The 19,777-nt window shown below is 39.4% G+C and overlaps 2 protein-coding genes across 5 annotated transcripts; one reads left to right on the top strand and one right to left on the bottom strand.

The window, feature by feature from the left end:
• Positions 1-184: 184 nt before the first annotated feature.
• LOC103702232 (ABC transporter I family member 6, chloroplastic-like) lies at positions 185-6,375 on the bottom strand. Its single transcript, XM_039124481.2, has 6 exons — positions 5,880-6,375; positions 5,741-5,791; positions 4,012-4,233; positions 2,965-3,087; positions 1,252-1,428; positions 185-502 (listed from the first exon to the last, which is right to left on the bottom strand). Exons 1-6 carry the CDS (start codon positions 6,204-6,206, stop codon positions 416-418), a joined length of 987 nt encoding a protein of 328 aa, XP_038980409.1. The 5' UTR covers positions 6,207-6,375; the 3' UTR covers positions 185-415.
• A 6,263-nt stretch (positions 6,376-12,638) lies between these two features.
• Positions 12,639-19,527, top strand: LOC103723918 (putative inactive receptor kinase At5g58300). 4 transcript variants are annotated; one of them, XM_039124484.2, is made up of 3 exons: positions 12,639-12,842; positions 15,627-16,045; positions 18,625-19,527. In XM_039124484.2, exons 1-3 carry the CDS (start codon positions 12,829-12,831, stop codon positions 19,242-19,244), a joined length of 1,053 nt encoding a protein of 350 aa, XP_038980412.1. In that variant the 5' UTR covers positions 12,639-12,828; the 3' UTR covers positions 19,245-19,527. The 4 variants fall into 4 exon arrangements, with proteins under 4 accessions (XP_038980412.1, XP_038980411.1, XP_038980414.1 ...); XM_039124483.2 differs by having other exon boundaries at positions 14,683-16,045; XM_039124486.2 differs by having other exon boundaries at positions 12,647-12,857.
• The last annotated feature ends 250 nt before the right edge of the window (positions 19,528-19,777 follow it).

Below are 19,777 nucleotides of genomic sequence, written 5' to 3'. Positions count from 1 at the left end.
CAAAACTTCCAAATACAATAGGAAATGTGAAGAACTTGGAAAAACTGCCATAGCACCTCAGGGAAACTAAACAGCTTATGTATGAATTATTCCACTTCAATCATGGCACATCATGTAATCATCCAATTCATTTTGGTGCGAACATTTATTCAAATTTTTTAAAAGGATGAAGAATCATGAAAAATATTAAAACACTGCATCAGCTGGCGTCTCTTTTAAATGGTGCATCAAATACATATGGTTTGTGATATATGGCAATGATATGTAAGGTCATGATATCTGTTATTTAAAATCATGGCCAATGATCACTTTATGCATGTAGTCCAATAAAAAATTTCCAATTCTTAATCAGGAAAAACCAGAAAAAAGAAGAAATAAAACTAAGCAAAGGTTAATTTGGGTACTGACTTTACAATCATGAAATAGAGAATGCCCTGTAGCCCTCCTTCTCAAGCTGTTTTGCCAGTGAAACATCACCAGTCCTCACAATTGTGCCATCCTCCTGAGCATGTCCACGTGAAAAGGCTTTGTGTTATAGTAATCTAACAGAAAATTGGTGCAGCAAATAACATAGATGCAGTAACTACAGTTTACTATCAGCTGTTTGACCAAGACCAGACAGCCAATAAAATGAATTTCAAATGGTCCGCATTTGCATGCTATGCCGCTTTGTTAGTGAGGGCAGTCGATACTGGAATTGACTACAGTTTACTATGATGCAGTAACTACAGTTTACTATCAACTATTTGACCAAGAACAGACAACCAATAAATGAATTTCAAATGGTTCGCATTTGCATGCTATGCCGCTTTGTTTGTTAGGGCAGTCAATACTGGAATTGAAAAGGAAGAAAAAATTTATCATTCTCAAAAGATTCCTTTTATACTGCAATATTGGCAATCTAAACATGTGGATTAATAGGAGCAGGGCAGTACAACTCTTTTAGAGATTATTAGGAAGTCAAGTTAAGATGGCACAACAGCCAGGAAATCCTGGAACAAATTAGTATCTTCAACATGCCAGCAATAGGAACAGAAGTGGAGTATACCACCCTTCCTGGCAAGTAAACATTTACTTGATAAACACCATATAAGTCCAATTCATAGCAAGTTCAGTATAAGAAATGCAAGAACAAGCCACACAAAAAGATTTATAAAATAGTGGTAAGACAAATTCGACAGAATAGTTCAGTAAAATAAGCACTTAACTATTCATGCAAATCTCCGATTCTGATATCTATGAGTCTCTTACCATGATATGGACATAGCTGGGCTTGATATAATCCAGAAGGCGCTGATAATGTGTAATTATCAAAACGGAATTATTGGGTGTTAAAAGCCCATTAACAGCTTTTGCTACATCTTGAAGTGCATCAACATCTAACCCGGAATCAATCTCATCTAAAATTGCTAAATCTGCCTCAAGAACCTGAAAATACAGGAACCCAATATGATTTGCAATATATTATTGAAAATGGCACAAGTGAGAAACGTGGTATGACTTAAAAGGATGTAATTATGTAGACATGAGCAAGACGGATCACCATTTTGGCAATAGAATTTCACAAAAGAGAATTGACTGCAATATGAAGTTTTGTACAATCAGTGTAAAGAAAGTGCATAGCATATATCCATAAACCATAACCTTGCCCAAGTTCCAATACCAGATTCCCTGCATTTTCAGCTCTTTTTTTTAGGTGTATTTACAGTGCAATATCAAGTCATTTTAAAGAAGTCTGCCAGATGTGATTAGAAGTAAAAGCAAACTCAGATGCCTCTGTTATACTGCACAAAGGTGCCACCGTCATCTTCCATATACTACCCATTTGCAGTACCCATTTTCCGTACACTATCCATCAAGTGCCCCTGTCATCATCTAACTTAGGAGGAACTAAATTTCATTATAGACCGTGATATTCAAGTATAAAATGTAGCTTGGGAGCCTATACAGATCTACTTATTGGTTACTTGAGATTTATAGCAACTGCTAGATTGGTAAATCTTGGGCTACCATCATGCTCTCATTGGGATTATCACAATTCCACAAGATTGGGAACTTCAGTAATCCAGGCTGATATGATTCAAATCATCAAGCTAAAGTAACTTGAATCTACTGCGACTTTACAGTAGTAGGAGTATGGCAGCAGTCCACCATATCAAATCCACAGTGACTATCCTGTCCATCACTTCAACCAAGAGAAAATGTTGAAATTGTAGTTACACTAACTTTATACACTACACCTTTTTTTTTTCTTTTCATGTCTATTTTATACTTGAAACTTACATAGTCTACTTCACAATTCCAATAGATATTTATATACTCATATAATTCAAGTGCTTCATAAAGGTGGCAACAAACTTGGGTTATAGACAAATATAGAAATCGAAGTCACGGTTATATGCAAGATAATTACTAGTGAAAACTCTTTGCAAACACATGAAAGCTATTTGGGTGTCTCTGCATTTGTTTCCTCTAAAGCATGTTCTAGTAAAAGAGTCAAATGACATAATTTATTTCTTTCCCATCAAAATGGGTGAAATTCATTTCTTTATAACATCTTGAGCCTATTTATCGTCTTATATATTTGATTATCATAATTTTAATCAACTTGAATTTATGAAGGAAATATGCAAGTTATTAAAGTGGAATCACTCAAGTTGCATTGTTGAACTATATAATTATAAGCAAGTCTTCTATGAATATAAGAAAATAGATAAAGGTGTTTACTCAAAAAAAGCAAAATATATCAAATGTTTATGTAAGAAAAAGGGGGACGTATAATTTTCAAGTTAAGTCAACCTAATTTGCATCGAAAACAATTTCCTCAGAAGCAATTCATGCACATTGTATGAAAAAGATGCAGCCGCCATGAAAAATCAACAGAAGTGACAGATGAATATTAGCAGGATTTTGTCAGTTAAATAACTGAATTTCATTGCCTAAGACAAAGATCAGATTCCATACCGCAAGTTGCAAAATCTCGTTGCGCTTCTTTTCGCCACCACTAAACCCTTCATTCACATTTCTGTCTAGAAACCTTAGATCCATATTAATAGCAGCAGCTTTGGGAGAGACATAACTATAGAACTGTAAAAGTATGGGAACATTAATGAAATTAAACCATCAACAAGTTCCTCCAGCACATTCTCTAAAAACAGGAAAAAAAAAGGAGCTAGTTGAAGACAAGAACAGTATAAAACTCATATAAGCACAAATTTTTCTCCTTTATTTACATAGCTAAGGGAACAGAAAACAGAAGGACAGATGTGGAAGCTTTACACATAGTCGGGCACCATCTAGCTTGTCTTCTATTATATGGGACAACAACAGGTAGGAATCACTGATGCATAGCATCTTTACTGATAACATCAGAACTATGACAGCCATCAAAATGTTTAGTATCACAGGATGAGTATCTTCAGCTTTCAAGACTCATTCTCAAACTTGTAAAGTGTGACAGAATCCAGGTAAAGTAAACATTAGTTTTTATATATATAGTAAAAATAGGTATGCAGACATCATGAGCGGAATATTTTTTTAAAAAAAAGGGCATAACAGCCAGAGTAACTTTAGTTGGCTCTCTCAAGGGAAACTAAAAAATGTTTACTCACCATCTCTCTCAGTTCTTACTTTATGCAGCTATGTTTAATAAAAACAGACACGCAGAAACCAGAGCCCATGCAAAGCATGGCATCAAGTCAGAATGCTTTGTTGGCACTAAAACAATTAAGTCTAAATTAGATTAAATTGGAGAATAGAGTTGTTCATTCTTTCCTGTGTTGAAGCAAGCAAAAGTACCAATCATCTGGAAGCTGATAAGTATGGCGGCATAAGATTCATATAGTCATGGAACCATAAAATCTTTCAGCATACCAAAGATGACTACAAGAAGTGCTTGTTACAATTTGAGGTTCTAGGGTTTCAAAATAAGAAAGACTTGTAAATTAATATAATAAGAGCAAGATAATCAGAGCTACTAGAACCAAACAAAAATGAAAAAAGTGTCCAAACCTCAAGAGGAGGTAGCTCAGGTAGCCCTCGCTTTTTTCTTCGGGCATTGTAAGACATGTTCAGAAAGTCGAAGTTGCTTACGCCTGGTATCTCAACAGGGGTCTGGAAACTCATGAAAATCCCAGCATGAGACCTTTCTTCTGGCTCCATCTCTAGCAGGTTCTCACCTTTGAAGATGACACTACCTCCGGTTACCTCATAATCTGGATGACCAACAAGAACCTGTAATGTATAAGACCATCCTCAAAAATCTGTAGACTAATACAATATAAAAGATGAATTCAAGAGAAATGAGATCATGTCAACAGGTCCAATTTTCTCATCAACTACAACTATTAATTAAGTAATCAAAGGTCCTTTTTAATGTTATGCATCTAAGACATGCCTTAAGGTTTGGAATGAGAATATTTGATTTGGTTAACTAGCCTCTTTAACAAGATCGTGAGAATAGAAGAAACATTAGAAGACTGGATAGGTATCATGGTATTAATATTATGAAGGAGCAACAATATCAATCCAACTATTTGTAATTAGATTGCAGTACTCATGCTATGTAGATATGGGAGAGACTGATGGAGCAAGGACTATGATTAACAAGGGAAAAAACACACAGAGAGAGAGAGGGGGGAAAGGGAGAAAAAGAAGGTGAGGAAGAAGAGAGAGAGGGAGAAGGGACGGAGGGAGGGAGAGAGAGAGAGAGAGAGTTGGATGTATGATAAAACAAGGATGCATAAGTTTAAGAATACATCAAGGAAAGTGTAGGAGTTGCATCAACTATAGTTCATAGATGGAGAACCAGCTAAATCAGAAAGAGCATAAGCAGCAAGGCCTCGTCAAGAAGCACTTCCTGCATTGTGTTTAAGTATCAATACAAGGAAATCTAAAATCTAAGATGATAGAGATGAAGGGTGGGGAATTCATAAAGTCAACACTGTATCATTCAGATAACATTTGATGGTTGCATTGTATGGCTATGTAAGAAGCATATTAGACAACCATAGGCAATTCCAGTTACAAAAAAATAGCTCAAAATGCAAAATGTACATCTGTAGGATCAGAATCAATAATTTATAAGATAGAATTCGTACTAAGTTACGAGCAAAATTATATGAGATTCATTATTTTAATATCTTAGACAATCAACTCTCCTCCGTTAGTTCTTATTAGGTGCATCCATTGTCTTTATGCGAAAACCCAGTGTTAAAATCAACTTTAGTAACACACGAAAGATGGTGTTGGCAACATGAAATTTTTAGAGTCCGACATAACTTGATGTAAGCTCCTGCTCTCGTTCTACTTTTGGACATTCAAATTTTCTTCAACTCATAACACTAGCTACAGCCACCATGACTCCATCTGAATGACCATCCAATTAAATTCCATTTTGGTTTCTGAATTTCAACTCATTCAAATATAGTTTGAAAATATATTAAAACAAAAACAGTACAACATTTCATCATAGTTTTTGCAAACCAATAGCTTATGCAAATGTCCAACAATAATTTTAGTTGGAAATATTTAGTAACTGTGTTACACTAGGTTTCAATCACTGCATAATAACGAATTTTAGAATAACAAAATTCCAGATTCGATTAGCAATATGCTCTTCTATAATCCAGTTATTGCACTGGCTGTCTCGAAATCGTCAACGTTTAGTGATTTAATATCAGAGCAACATATAAGAAGATAAAAGAGTCGCCTTTGTTTCTGAAAAAGCAAGAAAAAACACCTTCGAAAGCGTGCTCTTCCCCGATCCATTCTTCCCCATAACCGCATGAACCTGTTCAACCGAAACCAAAGATTAAAACTCTACAGAAGATTTATAACTAGACTCGAACTAAGAGAGAAAGAGAGGCATGGGGAAACACCTCGCCCTCGTAGACGGTAAGATTGATGCCACGAAGGATCTCCTGCCGCGACTCCGCGACCACGGCCTTCAGATCTTTCACCTCCAGCAAAACCCTAGGCGGACCGCTCCGGGGGGCAGCGCCGCCAGCGGCGAGGGAGTCGACGGCGACCACGGCCTTGGGCCGGAGAGGCGGCCGGGTTCGGAGGGAAAGGCGTCCTATCCGATGTGGGGCAAGGATCGTAATTAGCGAAGAATCCGTAGGCGAGGTTCGGAGAGGGAGGGAAGGGGAGGGCGGCGAAGGAGTGGAGGAAGAGAAGGGGAGAGAAGGGCAGAATGCGAGGGCCATGGGACTGGTCGGAGAAAAAATTTTCCTAGGGATGGGAGGGATGGGAGGATGTGTCGTGCGCCAACAGCGGAGCAAAAAGATTTCTCGTCATATAACGAAACAGGTTTCCAATCTGATACACATTTGTAAAACTTTTCTTCTTTTATTAGTGCTTTTCTCTTAAATCCACGTTTACAAACTGAAAAGTTTTATATGATATATGAAGTAACATGAAAAAAATTCCTATGATATATACCCCATATTTGCTCATCAATATTTTTTTTCTTCTCTTGAACGCATGTTAACTCATATTTGCTTTTAAATTTTTTTATTATATAATAGATTTTACGTAAGGCCTGATGAATTCCAGAGTTTGATAGTGAGGTCAGGGGTCAGCTGATGAGATTTTAATACAACTTGCTACAGCATGCTCTCTAGATGGTAAAGCAGTGAGCTACTTTTTAAAAAAATAATAAATCAAAATAATTTTTTCTAAAAATAACTTTTGGAAGAAGTTTTTTTTTTTCTTGGTACAACTACTACTCACACTAGCATAAGTGCAGCCTACAAAAGAAGAAGCTTCATTCTCCTAATAAATTGTTTTAGTTTTACCAGAAAGCTAAAACAGTTTTACGATTTTTTTACAAAATACTTTTATTCCATCTAAAAGTACTTTTGAAGAATTAGAAAATATCTTTTGGCACCACAAACTCTGCCAAATAGAGCATGAGTACCACCGACGTGATAGCATGATTGGAATGGCGCTAAAATTCTAACAGAGTAGCCCAGGTTCGAAATGCACGGGCTTCGATTAAATGTGGGGACCGGATGCCTCCGCCTGTTTTGCCCGGTGGAATCCCCCCCCCCCCCCCCCCCCCCCCCCCCTCTAAAACTAAAAAAAAACAAAAAATAGAGCATGAGTATCTCTTGATAGTTTAATTCTTTGACTATTTTTTTAACATTTAGATTTTAAAAATTATCTTTGGTTTCTTAGTTACAGATTTGCGTGATTGATTAAGATTATTGCTTAGATACAGATTTGGGGAGATTATTGCAAAGTCGATCGTCCTGCTCGCGAATTTGAACCACAGCAGCTACTATGTAGACTTCTGTCGGCTAGCTCTGACGGTTGTTTTGGACTTCCAAACCTACATCGCCGCCTCTTCCATTTTTAAGGTTGGATCTAATGAATCTTCCTCTCAAGAAAATAAAATAAAAATAAAAAAGTGACTGTACTCTCTCCAAGATAAGATCACCATCGGTGACCACCAAACTCCCCAATGTCTTCTCCATTAACCTTACAGCCAATCTCTTTCCTTTCTGAGATCGGAAACCAGCAAGGTTGGATTACTGCCTAATCCATGAGTCTCTACCCATGCATCTAATGTGCCATCCTATCTCCAAGGTCGACACACAACTAGGGCCTACCAAATCCTATGAGGCGTTCCCCTTGCAACTGGCATTCGATAGTCATTAAAGAGATAAAGATAGGGATAGTGATATCAAGATAGATCTAGATGTTTTGATTTTTAAAAATTTCTACCATCATAGCACTGCCTGCTTGAAAGAGGAGGAGGGTAGAGTATAACCGGGTCCATGAGTTATTCTACTGCTACTAGTAAACTAAAGTTCTATTGAAAAACTAAAAGTAAAGAATTTAAAAGGATAAAAGCAACAATAAATTAAGAATAAAAATAAAGATAAAGATAAATATGGTTGTTTGATTGGTAGAAAAGATGCCTTTCTTTTGAGATTACAATTTGATATATGGAAATAGCACCTATTAACTGTTGGGATAGATGGTACTATTTAATTTTTGACACCTGTGCTTATTGGTTTGCGCCATTATCGTCATGCATAGTAGTTATGCTCTCTCCTCTATTTTTATATTATAAGTAATTGTATCGCTCCTTTCTTGTTTTGGTTGGTGGTATAGGTAGTGGTAAGATAGGTGCGACTTACTCCATGCCTCCCATATTCTAGATAGTGATAAAATAGATGTAATTTCTTATTAATATGTACCATGCGGCCCATAATTCATGGCAATCATCTTTCTTTCATTACTCCTATATTCAAAATAACACTCCCGTTCATCTTGTCCTGCATATTGGTTAATGATGGTTAACCGCTCCTTAGCTTTCATTTTATAAAAGGCCTTATCCTAAATTGATGGCTCTCGTCCCTCTCAATCTACACCATAGACAGTCTGTCTGGATTTTCAAATTCAATATTGCAATAGCAATCAATCATAGATTTGATCCTTGGATAATGCATCCTCAATATTCTGACCAAGATAATTATAGCATGTTGGGTCTCTTTTTTTTTTAAGAAAAAGAAAACAGAGAGAGAGAGAGAGCCTTGATCTAGACTGAAAGAAAGGGGGTGCTTAGCAAGTGCAATTGCCTAGAAATAGAGTCCACTGGCACTGATCTGCCCAAAACAAGTAGACCAAGTGTCTGGAAAATAAAATACAAGTATTTAGATTGAATGAATCACCTCTTGTGAAAAACTACCTCAGTTGTCTACTGTCCGGTTGTACTTATTGTTTGATTTTATATATGCAACATTTATAAGTTGCTTTTTTTCTGCCACCAATTTAATCTTCATAATAAGCTAAGCCGTGGGTTACATGAATAATTTTTATTACTTGCTTTTTCTTTTTTTGGTAACTATTACTCGCGATTTACTTTACCTAATATGGTTAGAAGACTTGATTCATATAGGGCATGGACACAGATCACTAAACAATATTCCATAGATAACTTCCAGATAATACCCTGTATTAGTTCTATGAGATCCTACTCCTATGGGTTTCTACGCATACAATAATTAAAGAAGCTTTCTTGACAATAATTATTCATACCAATATAGGAAACACCATCAATAATTATATATGAGTTATCACCCAATAATATTTCTTCATGATAGATAAATAAAGACCTGAAATTGTTGTCATGGTGTTATCTCCCAGGACTTTGCCTTGAATAATATTAATATAGGAAACACCATCAATAACTATATCTAAGTAGGACTCCTTATTTATTTATTTTATTTTTTTTTATTTTTTTGGTTGAAACAACTACTTTACAAGGCTCTTGAATACATACATCCTTCAGCAAAGTTGATATCTCTCGCAACACCAATCTACCGTGGTCAACTATAAAAGATGTCATCCAACCTGCTTTACCTTCCATGTAGATATGTTCGATCACATATGAGGTGCAGCTTGATAAGAGTCCTTATTCTTAAAAATCATGACCTAACTTATCAAGGCAAATAAATATGTAACTTGGTGTTACCAAATAATAATAATTTTTGTCTATCGAAAGATAAATAGTGTTGTTGATTGGGTTTCCAAAATGAAGCCATTTTGGTAATAAATGCCCAGATAGAACGACGGCGTTCCTCGATTAAATATGTGAGGTTGATGGGTTCCCCACCATCCATGTTGGTGACCCACAATCAATAGATATATATTATGTTAATAGTGAAACTCTCTTAATTAGGCTATATTGTGGGGACGTATTTTGATATTGCACTTAATGATACACATGGGCAGTTGCAGTATTTATGACAAATTGAAATGGCAACCAAAATAAGAATGAGGCTGTCAAGAGAGAAAATTGGACCATGCAACGTGCCCGACATTCCAAGGAATCTTGAGAAACGAGCATCATGGATAGACGTAGAGATGGCAACGAATTAATGAGAGTATCAGTCGGGTAAGATAATACCCATATCCATTCTGCAGTTGAAAACTCCATACCCATACCCTCTCCATATCCATCCTGGGACTGGTTGGGTTGGGTAAAAATAGATGGGACGAGTTATAGCGGGTCGGGTCGAATCTTGTCTCCTTTTTTTTTATATATATATTATTTTTACTTTAACGGGTTCTTCCGACAACGCGTGTCCGAATACATCCAAGAAAATCAAAATACACAATCTCACGTAGTGCCAATGGCAGCTCCCTCTCTCCTGCCCACATGACGTATCCTGAGTGGTGGGCCGCATATGCAGCCACCCAGTCAGCCGCCCCATTGGCCTCTCTGAATACATGCTTGGCCTCAAAGGCCACGCCATCCCTCACCATCATCCCAATGTCCCGGATCAGAGGGTGGTCAGTGCTCTCACCACTCGGTCCCCGCCGAATCCACCCAATAACTATAGTTGAATCGCCCTCCAAGATGATCGAGCTAGCCCGCATCACCTGCCGCGCGTGGCGAAGACCTGCCCAGGCAGCTCACAACTCTGCCCCTGGAACTGATATATGTCGAACAACCGGCAACCGCCCACTATCACTACCCTGGAATAAAGGTCCCGTATGACGAAACCTGCTCCACCTCGCGTACCTCCATCTAACACCGATCCGTCAAAGTTGACTTTGAGAAATCTCGGGAGTGAATCTTGTCTCCTCTTCTCCCCCGACCCTGTTCCATGTTTTCTCTCTATTCCTTGTTTCCCTTATGCCATCTATCTCCTATTCTCTCCATCTCCTCTGCCTAAACTCCTCCAAATCCTCTCCAAGACCCATGTCTCCAAATCCCCCTTCCTTCTGTCCAAACCTGTGCCCATCTTTTCGAACCCATCTGAACCTAGCAACAATAGCAAGAGGCCGACATTGATCTTTCCATTCTCCCTTCCAAATTGAAAGAAATCATCAGCCTCTTCCAGTTCATCTCCGAGCCCAAGGCCAAGTACCAGCAACTCCTCCACTATAGCACCCAGCTTCCTCCTCTCAACCTCCGCCCACAAATCCTAGCAATCCGTCGCCTAATCATAGAGCATCAAAAAGGATCTAACGAAGATCGGAACGAACAATCCATGCCTGAGCATCGACGTCAAAGACGGCGATCGCGCGTGCTGGCAAGGGATGAGGGTTTGGAAGAGATGAAGACCTCGACCAGGATGACCGAATGAGTAGTATTGATGGAAAGAGATGGGCAGCCACTCGACGACAGAGGGGATGAGCAGCCATTCGACGAAGGGGATGAGCAGTTGTTTGACGATCGACGAGACGATGGCCGAATAGAGGAGTGCATGGCACTAGAGCTAGGGTAGGGGGACGGACAACCAAGCGACTCGAGCTGTCCGGGTAAAGGCGGGGTGGTGAGGGGAAGTTCAAGATTGTGTTATATCGGATCAAATTCTGGGCGGGCCTTACTATTACTTGCACTTGCCTCGAATCCACTTTGGATATTAGATTTTTTTTTTTTTTCTGCTAAAAGCAGATGTATCATACATAGTGCGTACGAATACATCCAAAAAAAGTAATAGATTAAAAATCTCAGAGTGCACCGAGTAAGTCCTCCTCTTCCAGCCGGAGGGTCTCTCCAGAATGGTTAACCAGATGCTACTCAATTTGCTGCCCCGTTGGCCTCACGGTACACATTGTTTGTCTGAACGGCCATCCTTCCACACAGCATAGCCCGAATGTTCCTGACCAGCGAGTGACTATCTCTCACACCACCGGCACTCCACTGGATCCAACTGATGACTATCGTCGAATCGTCCTCCAGTACTTCAGCACATGCAGGCAAAAAGCGTCGAGCATAACGTAAGCTGGACCAAGCTGCCCTCAACTCCGCCTCCGGAACCAAGATATCGAAGATCTGGCAGCCACCAACCGCAATCATCCTGGAATCCAGACCTCTGATGATGAAGCCCGTTTCTCTCCTACTTCTGCCATCTAGTATACATCTGTCGAAATTTACTTCGAGAAAGCTCGAGGGTGGAGGCTTCCATGTGAATTCAAACCTATTCCTCCTTCCAAGTTTAAACATGTCAAGCAAAATCTCTCCTATTTGGGTCGGGTCGGATACCAACTCCAACACTTCACAAAATATCTTTCTCATAAAAAGAGTCATATTTGATGCATGGTTATTTCAAAAAAATACTATTGTAAATCATCATGTGCCACATTGATTGATCCCACAAACATCGTAAAGTTGATAAAGTGCTTCCAAAATTCAAGTCCAACACACCTCGTTACTCACGAGTTGTAGTTGTTTCATGACATGACCATTATAAAAAATCTCCACATGCTAGCCTCCATCTCGAGGTTTAAAATAATTACTGTTCGAAAAGTACCATGCATATATCTAACAGCTGAGTAATCACTATTACCGAGTGAAATTATTCATTGAATTCAAATCTCTGCATCAATCCCAAGAAGAGAAAAAGATTTCACATAAAGAAAAAAATAACCAAACAATGTGGTTATTTCGGGTAAAAAACGATTTGGCTATTTAATCATTGTAATGACCAACATTATATTTTCTTTAATCCTAAAATTATGCGGTCGAAACTGGTCAATTAACAGCCGCGATTACTGCTGTTCCGGTGCATCCCATGCCTTCCCTCCAGAGGCGCAAGATGCGCGTGAATGGAGGGCAAATTAGTAATTTTGTGGAATCCAAGAGCCTATTAAATACTCTCCCTCCTCGCGTCCTTGGAGCTCCGTCGGCGTTGAAGCCAGCAGCTCTCTCTCTATCCCGTCTCCAATCCTCCAAGAACCCTAAAACCAGACACTCTCTGGCTTCATTGGCTGTCTCGGCGCTTTAAGAGCCTCGAGATTTGTCGGATAGAGATCTGGGCTTCGGCTTGGGCCACCGGGGGCGTCTCGTGGCGGGTTCTTGGACGAATGCCTGGGTTTCGGTGAGAAATTTCCAGGTGTTAGCTGTTAATTCCTTAAGTTCAGCTAAAATAGCAGGATTTAAGCTTCAAAGTTTGGATTTTTACTGGAGTGCCCTTAGGTTTTGCAGGGTTTCTTTGGTTTTAGGACTGGAGACTGTAATGAAGGATTTAGAGCTTGCTAGATGGAATTTTTGAAGAAGTTCTTTCGAATTTAGCTCAAAATATTGTCTTATTGTTTCGGTTTGGTTAGAGTTCCAGTCTTTTGCTGCTATTCTTTGAATTCTGGCTCCGCTTGTGGCGGGTTTTTAGGAGTAACCAAGTGTTTCTTAGCTGGGCGTATTGTAAAAGCTCGAGCTTGGGCTTTTTTCATGGTGATCAGGTGCCGGATTTTTTGAACAGAACGATCGATATTTCAAAGTTTTTCCTGAACTGTAAATCTAGGGTTTTGATGTCAAACTGTTTAGCTCTTATTCCTGCCCTTGGAGCCTGGCCTTTCGAGTTTTGGCCTTCAATGCAGTGCAGTTAGTAGTGTATTTGGATATTTGTAGAGTTTCGAAGTCGCAACTGTTTTCCTTCTTTCTTTGATTAAGTAGAGTTATTGGAAAACTGTAGATTTATTCTATTGGCTAATCTTCCAGAAATGGTTAGGAAAGGAGTCTTCCTCCGATGTTTGGGTTTATAGCTAGAGAATTCATTTCAATAATAAGACAAAACAATTTTTCCCTCTGATAATTTTGGTTTCTTTCATCTACATCTTGTTAATTATTACTTTATCCGCTTAATGGGTGTGTCTAATGCATACCAGCGCATTTGATACCCCTACCTCCATTCTATGTCTGCTTCCATTATTTTATTTTTCTTTTGGTGGAGAAAAAAGTTGGTGGTTTTGCTTTGCAATATCTTCTTTTTGTTTCTTTTACTTTTTAGGCAACCAATGGTTTAAATGCTGCTCTGCACATAAGAAAGTAGACGAGGTGAGATCCAAGTGTTGGGTAGAAATTGAGCTTCTCTTCTTTAAGGATAGTTTTGGTGGGATTTTGCTTTCTTTCTTTGCCTTTTGAGAGAAGGGGATCAAAAACTTTACTTTTTTTATTTTTCTATAAGCTGTATTCGAGTGCCGCTTAGTTTGCTAGTAAGTGAAGAGTAGATGTGCCTTTTCTTTTCACTGACAGTATTCTTTCCAGAAAGTTTGGTTCTCTCTTTGAATGGGTGTTTTTATTTCGAAGTGGGGTCATTTTTTTCTACACAATTCTTTGGACCATGTTTAGATATAGTGGGTTTCAAAAGAAGGCTCAACAGCTCAACTCAACTTAGCTTGAGGTTTTAAGAAACAGCAACAAGAGAATCATCTCCTTTTTCAATAGCTACCCTTGAGGAAGCGACAGCTGAAATGGCCCTCACTAGCTAGGGAAAATTGTAAAGGAAGTACTTGAGGTTTTCTTAATGTTCCATGCCAGCCAAATGCATCACTCCTACTTCAAAAATTAACACTTCGGCCTGCCAAGCAAATGGTTTTGTTAAGCATTTAGCCTGCAAATTGTCTTCTAGTCGAATGGGTTTGGAAAATATTTATATAATACTGATTATATGCTTCTGTTTTGGCTGTTGTCAGAAAATATTCGCTTTTTCTTGGTTTGACTTGTTATATCATCATAATCATAGATACTTATTTATTAACGAGGAAATTATTCTTTCTCTCTCTCTCTGCTTGCTTTCTTTTTCCTTTTTGGATGGATAAAGCCATTCTTGGAGCATATCTACAGCTAAAATACAGTATGATTTGATTGTTCTTTGCTTTTAGTTCTTAGGCCATATACTTACTCAGTTACGCCTGTTTTTTTTTTTTTTATCACTGCAACAGGAGAGGAAGCATTGTTGACGTCCAACACTTGAAATCCCCATTCATTTTCTGTTTGCCCATTCCAAGAAACTAGCCATGGATTATCTCAATTGCAGATACTTCTCAGTTCCTTTCCTTTTCCTTCTCCTGTGCTTTCCCTCTTCAGCCACTGGTGACTTAAGATCTGATAAGCAACTTCTCCTTGCTTTTGTTGATGCAGTCTACCATCCCCCAAAACTCAACTGGAACTCCAACACCTCACTCTGCTCTTCTTGGATTGGGGTGACATGTACAGCAGACCAAACTCGTGTCCTTGCACTCAGGCTACCAGGGGTTGGGCTCTCTGGCCTGATCCCTGCAAATACGCTCGGCAAGCTTGATGCCCTCCAAGTCTTGAGCCTCCGATCCAACCGTCTGTCTGGAAATCTCCCATCTGATATCATCTCACTTCCTTCCCTGCAGAATCTTTACCTTCAACACAATAATTTATCTGGAGATATACCAGCTTCACTTTCTCTTGGCCTCACCTCCCTTGACCTCTCTTATAACTCCTTTACAGGAGAAATTCCTCTGGGAATTCAAAATCTGTCTCAACTTTCTCTATTGAATCTACAAAACAACTCTCTGTCTGGACCCATCCCTGACCTTAAAGTCCTGAGGCTAAAACATTTGAATATAAGCTACAACCATCTAAATGGTTCTATACCATTTTCCCTCCAAAAGTTTCCAAATGATTCATTCCTGGGAAACCCTCAATTGTGTGGCCCACCTCTACCTCAATGCTCTGCAGTTCTTCCTTCACCTTCACCATTTTCTCCTTCCTTGTCACCTCCACCAGCACCCCACCAAAATCATAAAAAAAGCTCCAGGAAAAATACTAGTGCTGGATTTATAATTGCAATTGTTGTTGGGGGATTGGCCTTGCTGCTGCTTCTTTTAATGGTTCTATTTATATGTATTTTAAGGAGGAAAGATGAAGAAGGTAGTGGAGGATCGAAGGAAAAGGGCTCCACCGTTGAAAAGCCTAAAGAGGAGTACAGTAGTGGAGTTCAAATGGCTGAGAAGAATAAGTTGGTTTTCTTGGAGGGCTGTGCATATAACTTTGACTTGGAAGATCTGCTGAGAGCTTCTGCTGAAGTCCTTGGGAAGGGGAGTTATGGAACAGCTTATAAGGCTGTTCTTGAGGATGGCACAACAGTGGTGGTGAAGAGGTTGAAGGAAGTAGTGGTGGGGAAGAGAGAGTTTGAACAGCAGATGGAGATCATTGGAAGGGTCGGGCAACACCCAAAACTTGTTCCACTTCGTGCTTATTACTACTCCAAAGATGAAAAGCTTCTAGTCTATGATTATGTTCCCACTGGCAGTTTCTCTACCCTCTTGCATGGTATGCCTCTCTAAAACCCTGATGTTTGCATTCGTTTAATGTGTTATTATTCTATAGATTATATGTAAGTGCAAAGTTTAATTTATGAAATGCTCGCTGCTGTCCAAATTTTGTCCTTGGAATGAATGAAGCTAAGATGATGAACACTGATTGCTTATTCAGGATCACTGATATTAAATGCAGATTAAAGTTTTTAAATAACATAATTGACAATCTTCCCAATCCCTATATATATATAGTAAAAACAATCTTTGGGATATCTTTCAAGCTTAAGTCGAAATTAAACTATTACTGCCTTTATCCAAATGCACAATTGTTAAGCTAACTGTTAAATCTTCTCCTTGAGTCCTGGACCAAATGCTGTAAAACCAACTAAATTATTTTCATTTTTTCTATAATAATACAGTAAGAAAAAAGAAAGAATAGAAAGCGCTAAGATGATTTGACATGATTAAACATTTAATAGGACTTCATATGGTGATTCCAGGCCTCAGTGATTGACAAGGATTTTGAGAATTGAAAAGTATTGCATGCCCAGCCCCAGAGTTACTCATCTCTGCTTCCACCCTTCAAGAACTAAGGATTATCACTCATGCATTTAGATCGACATTATTGGAATTAAATTTGAAGCAATTGATGGCTTCAAATGTACTTGTAAGTTAGATGATTAAGCCATACTATTCCAAGTACCAAGTATGAAATCCTCGACTCTTTGCTAAATGGGATGCAATTTTTAGTAGTAGAATATGATTTTATTCTTAACTAAGTATAGAAGGCTATACTGCAACTCTCAACAGGTACATCTATTTTGGGTTATAATGTGGTGTATAAATTTAAGTCTGATATCTTTCTCACTTTGAAGAGTAATGCCATAATGCCTAAAATGAATGTGTAAAACATTGCCATGTTGGAGTGCAGGACAATAGCTTTAAGAAGGTGCCTCTTGTTCAATACTTTTGGAATAATAATTCCAAGGTATACAAGTGATAATGGCCCGCTATTTTGCAAACTTTTGTAGTTAAGAGTTAGGATCGAATAATTTAAAAATCAAAAGTATGAAGATACGGTGTTATTTGAAGCTATATATTTACTGTCAGATCCATTTGGCCTTCTCAATTTAATTTCCTAACTTATTATCATAAAAATAACCATAGCCAACAAACCTAATGCCATCCATAGGTTGAAGATGCCAAAGCTAGTAATCCATCTTGGTGTTTGTACTGGAGATTTTAGGTTCAAAACATACCTTCATTAGAGAAGGTGGAGGGGTGGGGGGGGGGGGGGTTGTTAGGGGTATACGCAGGATGGCTAACCCCATTTTTTTGCTCATAACCTATGGACATTTTCTATTTAAAAATAAAATAAAATAATGTGGGGTCGGCTTTATGGGTTGACTATTCATATCTTCTTAATTTCCCAAAGATATTTCTTTCTATCCCCAATCTTGTAGATATCATCATTGTATTTATTTAGATTACTTTTGGATTGTATTAGGTACAGACTGAGACCGAGGTAGTCGTCCTAAATAGACCTTGTTGAAAAGTTTGTTAGAGCTGCTTCTTTATACCTTTTTGTATTGGTTTTGAGCAAGCTCTGCCAAACCGATACTAGGGCTCGTACTGGCCAATGGCTGGTTCAGTACAATATGGGTCCGTATTGTGCTATCCTAGGGCATACTAAAACAGGGAGAGGGAAGGGGAGAGGGAGAAGGGGGGAGAGAGAGAGGCGGCAAAGGGAGAGAGGAAGGGGGGAAAGAATGAGGTGGGGCTTCCCAGCAATGGTGTTGCAGCGTCGAAGAGGGGGGAGCGAGCAGGTTCGACAGAGAGAGGAATGGGGGAAGAGAGAGAGGAGAGGCTTAACTGGTGATGGCCAGCAACAAAGAGGGGGGAGCGAGTGGCGTCCGGCAGAGAGAGAGAGAGAGAGAGAGAGAGAGAGAGAGAGAGAGAGAGAGAGAGAGAGAGGGGGGGGGGGGGGTGGAGGTTTACTAGTGACGGCCGGTATCGAAGAGGAGGGAACAACTGAACAAGCGGTGTCCGGGAGCAAAAGATAGATCCCTCGAAGGCTCTCGAGGGGGGGCGGGGCGTGTTATAATTGAATCGACCCGATTTGCCAAATCATTTTGACTTGGCATTGGTTTGGTTCTGTACGACTTGAACCACCCTGCTAGGATAAGTTCAGCAATCACTGGTTTTGAGAGTAGTATCTTGTGTTATTATATGTTGAAAGTTGTGAAAATCTTGTATGCTTCTTAGTCTCAAAGCTTCTTGCTAGTTTGTGTTGATATGGACCAATGCACTTGTATAAATTAGAAACTTGGTTGTGCAATAGATTAAATGATAATAACATTGAAAGCTGAAATAAGTTCAGAGATCATATGGACCTATGTTTTAGTATTTTATCCAAGTGCATATTTGTAGATCTCGACTCATATAATATATTCGCTATTTGTATGAGGTAATTTTTTGGCTAGCCAATTCTTTACTTGCATTTGAGTTCGATGCTAGAGATGTAGCAGAAGATTACTTATCAATGTAAATATAACTAGCTGTATGTTATATTCCTTCAAAAATGGTTGACAGGAAACGGGGGCGGCGAAAGGACACCGCTGGACTGGGACTCCAGAGTAAGAGTCATACTTGGAACAGCACACGGCGTAGCACACATTCATTCTGAAGGCGGTCCAAAGTTTGTGCATGGCAACATCAAATCCTCCAACATCCTTCTCAGTCAAGACCTTAACCCATTTGTCTCCGATTATGGCCTCTCTCCTCTTATGAATCCTCCTGCCACCCTCTCCCAGGTCGTGGTGGGCTACCGTGCACCTGAAACCGTGGAGACCCGAAAGGTCACTCAGAAATCCGATGTCTACAGCTTCGGGGTCCTCCTCCTCGAGATGCTTACTGGGAAAGCTCCACTTCAATCCCAGGGGCATGATGATGTTGCTGATCTACCAAGGTGGGTCCAATCCGTGGTCCGGGAGGAGTGGACTGCTGAAGTTTTTGACGTGGAGCTGATGAGGTATCAGAACATTGAGGAAGAGTTGGTTCGGATGCTTCACATTGCCATGAGCTGCGTAGCGAGAACTCCAGAACAACGGCCAAGAATGGAGGACGTTATTAGGATGATTGAGGAGATCCGGAAGTCCGGCTCAGAGAGCCGGCCATCCTTACCTGGGGATTCCAATGTGCGAACATTGTGATTTGTGAGGGGTCGGAGAGTCACACGGCATCATCGCTTCTGGATATCATTTTCAGGCAATTGCTTTGAATCAGTGTGGGAGTTTTGAGTTGCGCCAGGATGCTCGAGTTTATGCGTGCTGAGCTTTGAAGAGTGCCCGGAGCCTGTGCCATCTTTCATGCTTCGTGGTGGTGTGAAACTTTGGCACTAATTCTTGCATAATTTGATCTGTATGTTTTATCTTCTTGTATCCAAGAAGGAAGATTCTGGTAGTTTTATAAAGAGAGAGGAGCATGTTTATACAATTTCATGGCAACTACTTTGAGAAACGCGTGCAGTATGGATCAAGTTGATGTAGGTTTAACTTAATGGACTCTTCAGAGCTGACCCATGTCCTAAATCATTTTTTTTATGGACTGTCAAAACAAATGGATTTAGGACATGGGCTAGGGTTCCTCCAATAAATTTGCTGCAAAATTACAAATAATTGTAGGGCAAAACCAAGTTGAACAACCCGGTTCCTCGTGGGTATGCAATGAACTCCCCACTGCATGA

Source organism: Phoenix dactylifera, chromosome 8 (assembly GCF_051530095.1).
Source record: "Phoenix dactylifera cultivar Ajwa chromosome 8, Ajwa_hap1_PhDact_Kaust_v1.1, whole genome shotgun sequence".
Classification (NCBI taxonomy): domain Eukaryota; kingdom Viridiplantae; phylum Streptophyta; class Magnoliopsida; order Arecales; family Arecaceae; genus Phoenix; species Phoenix dactylifera.
This window is presented reverse-complemented; position numbering and strand designations above follow the sequence as displayed.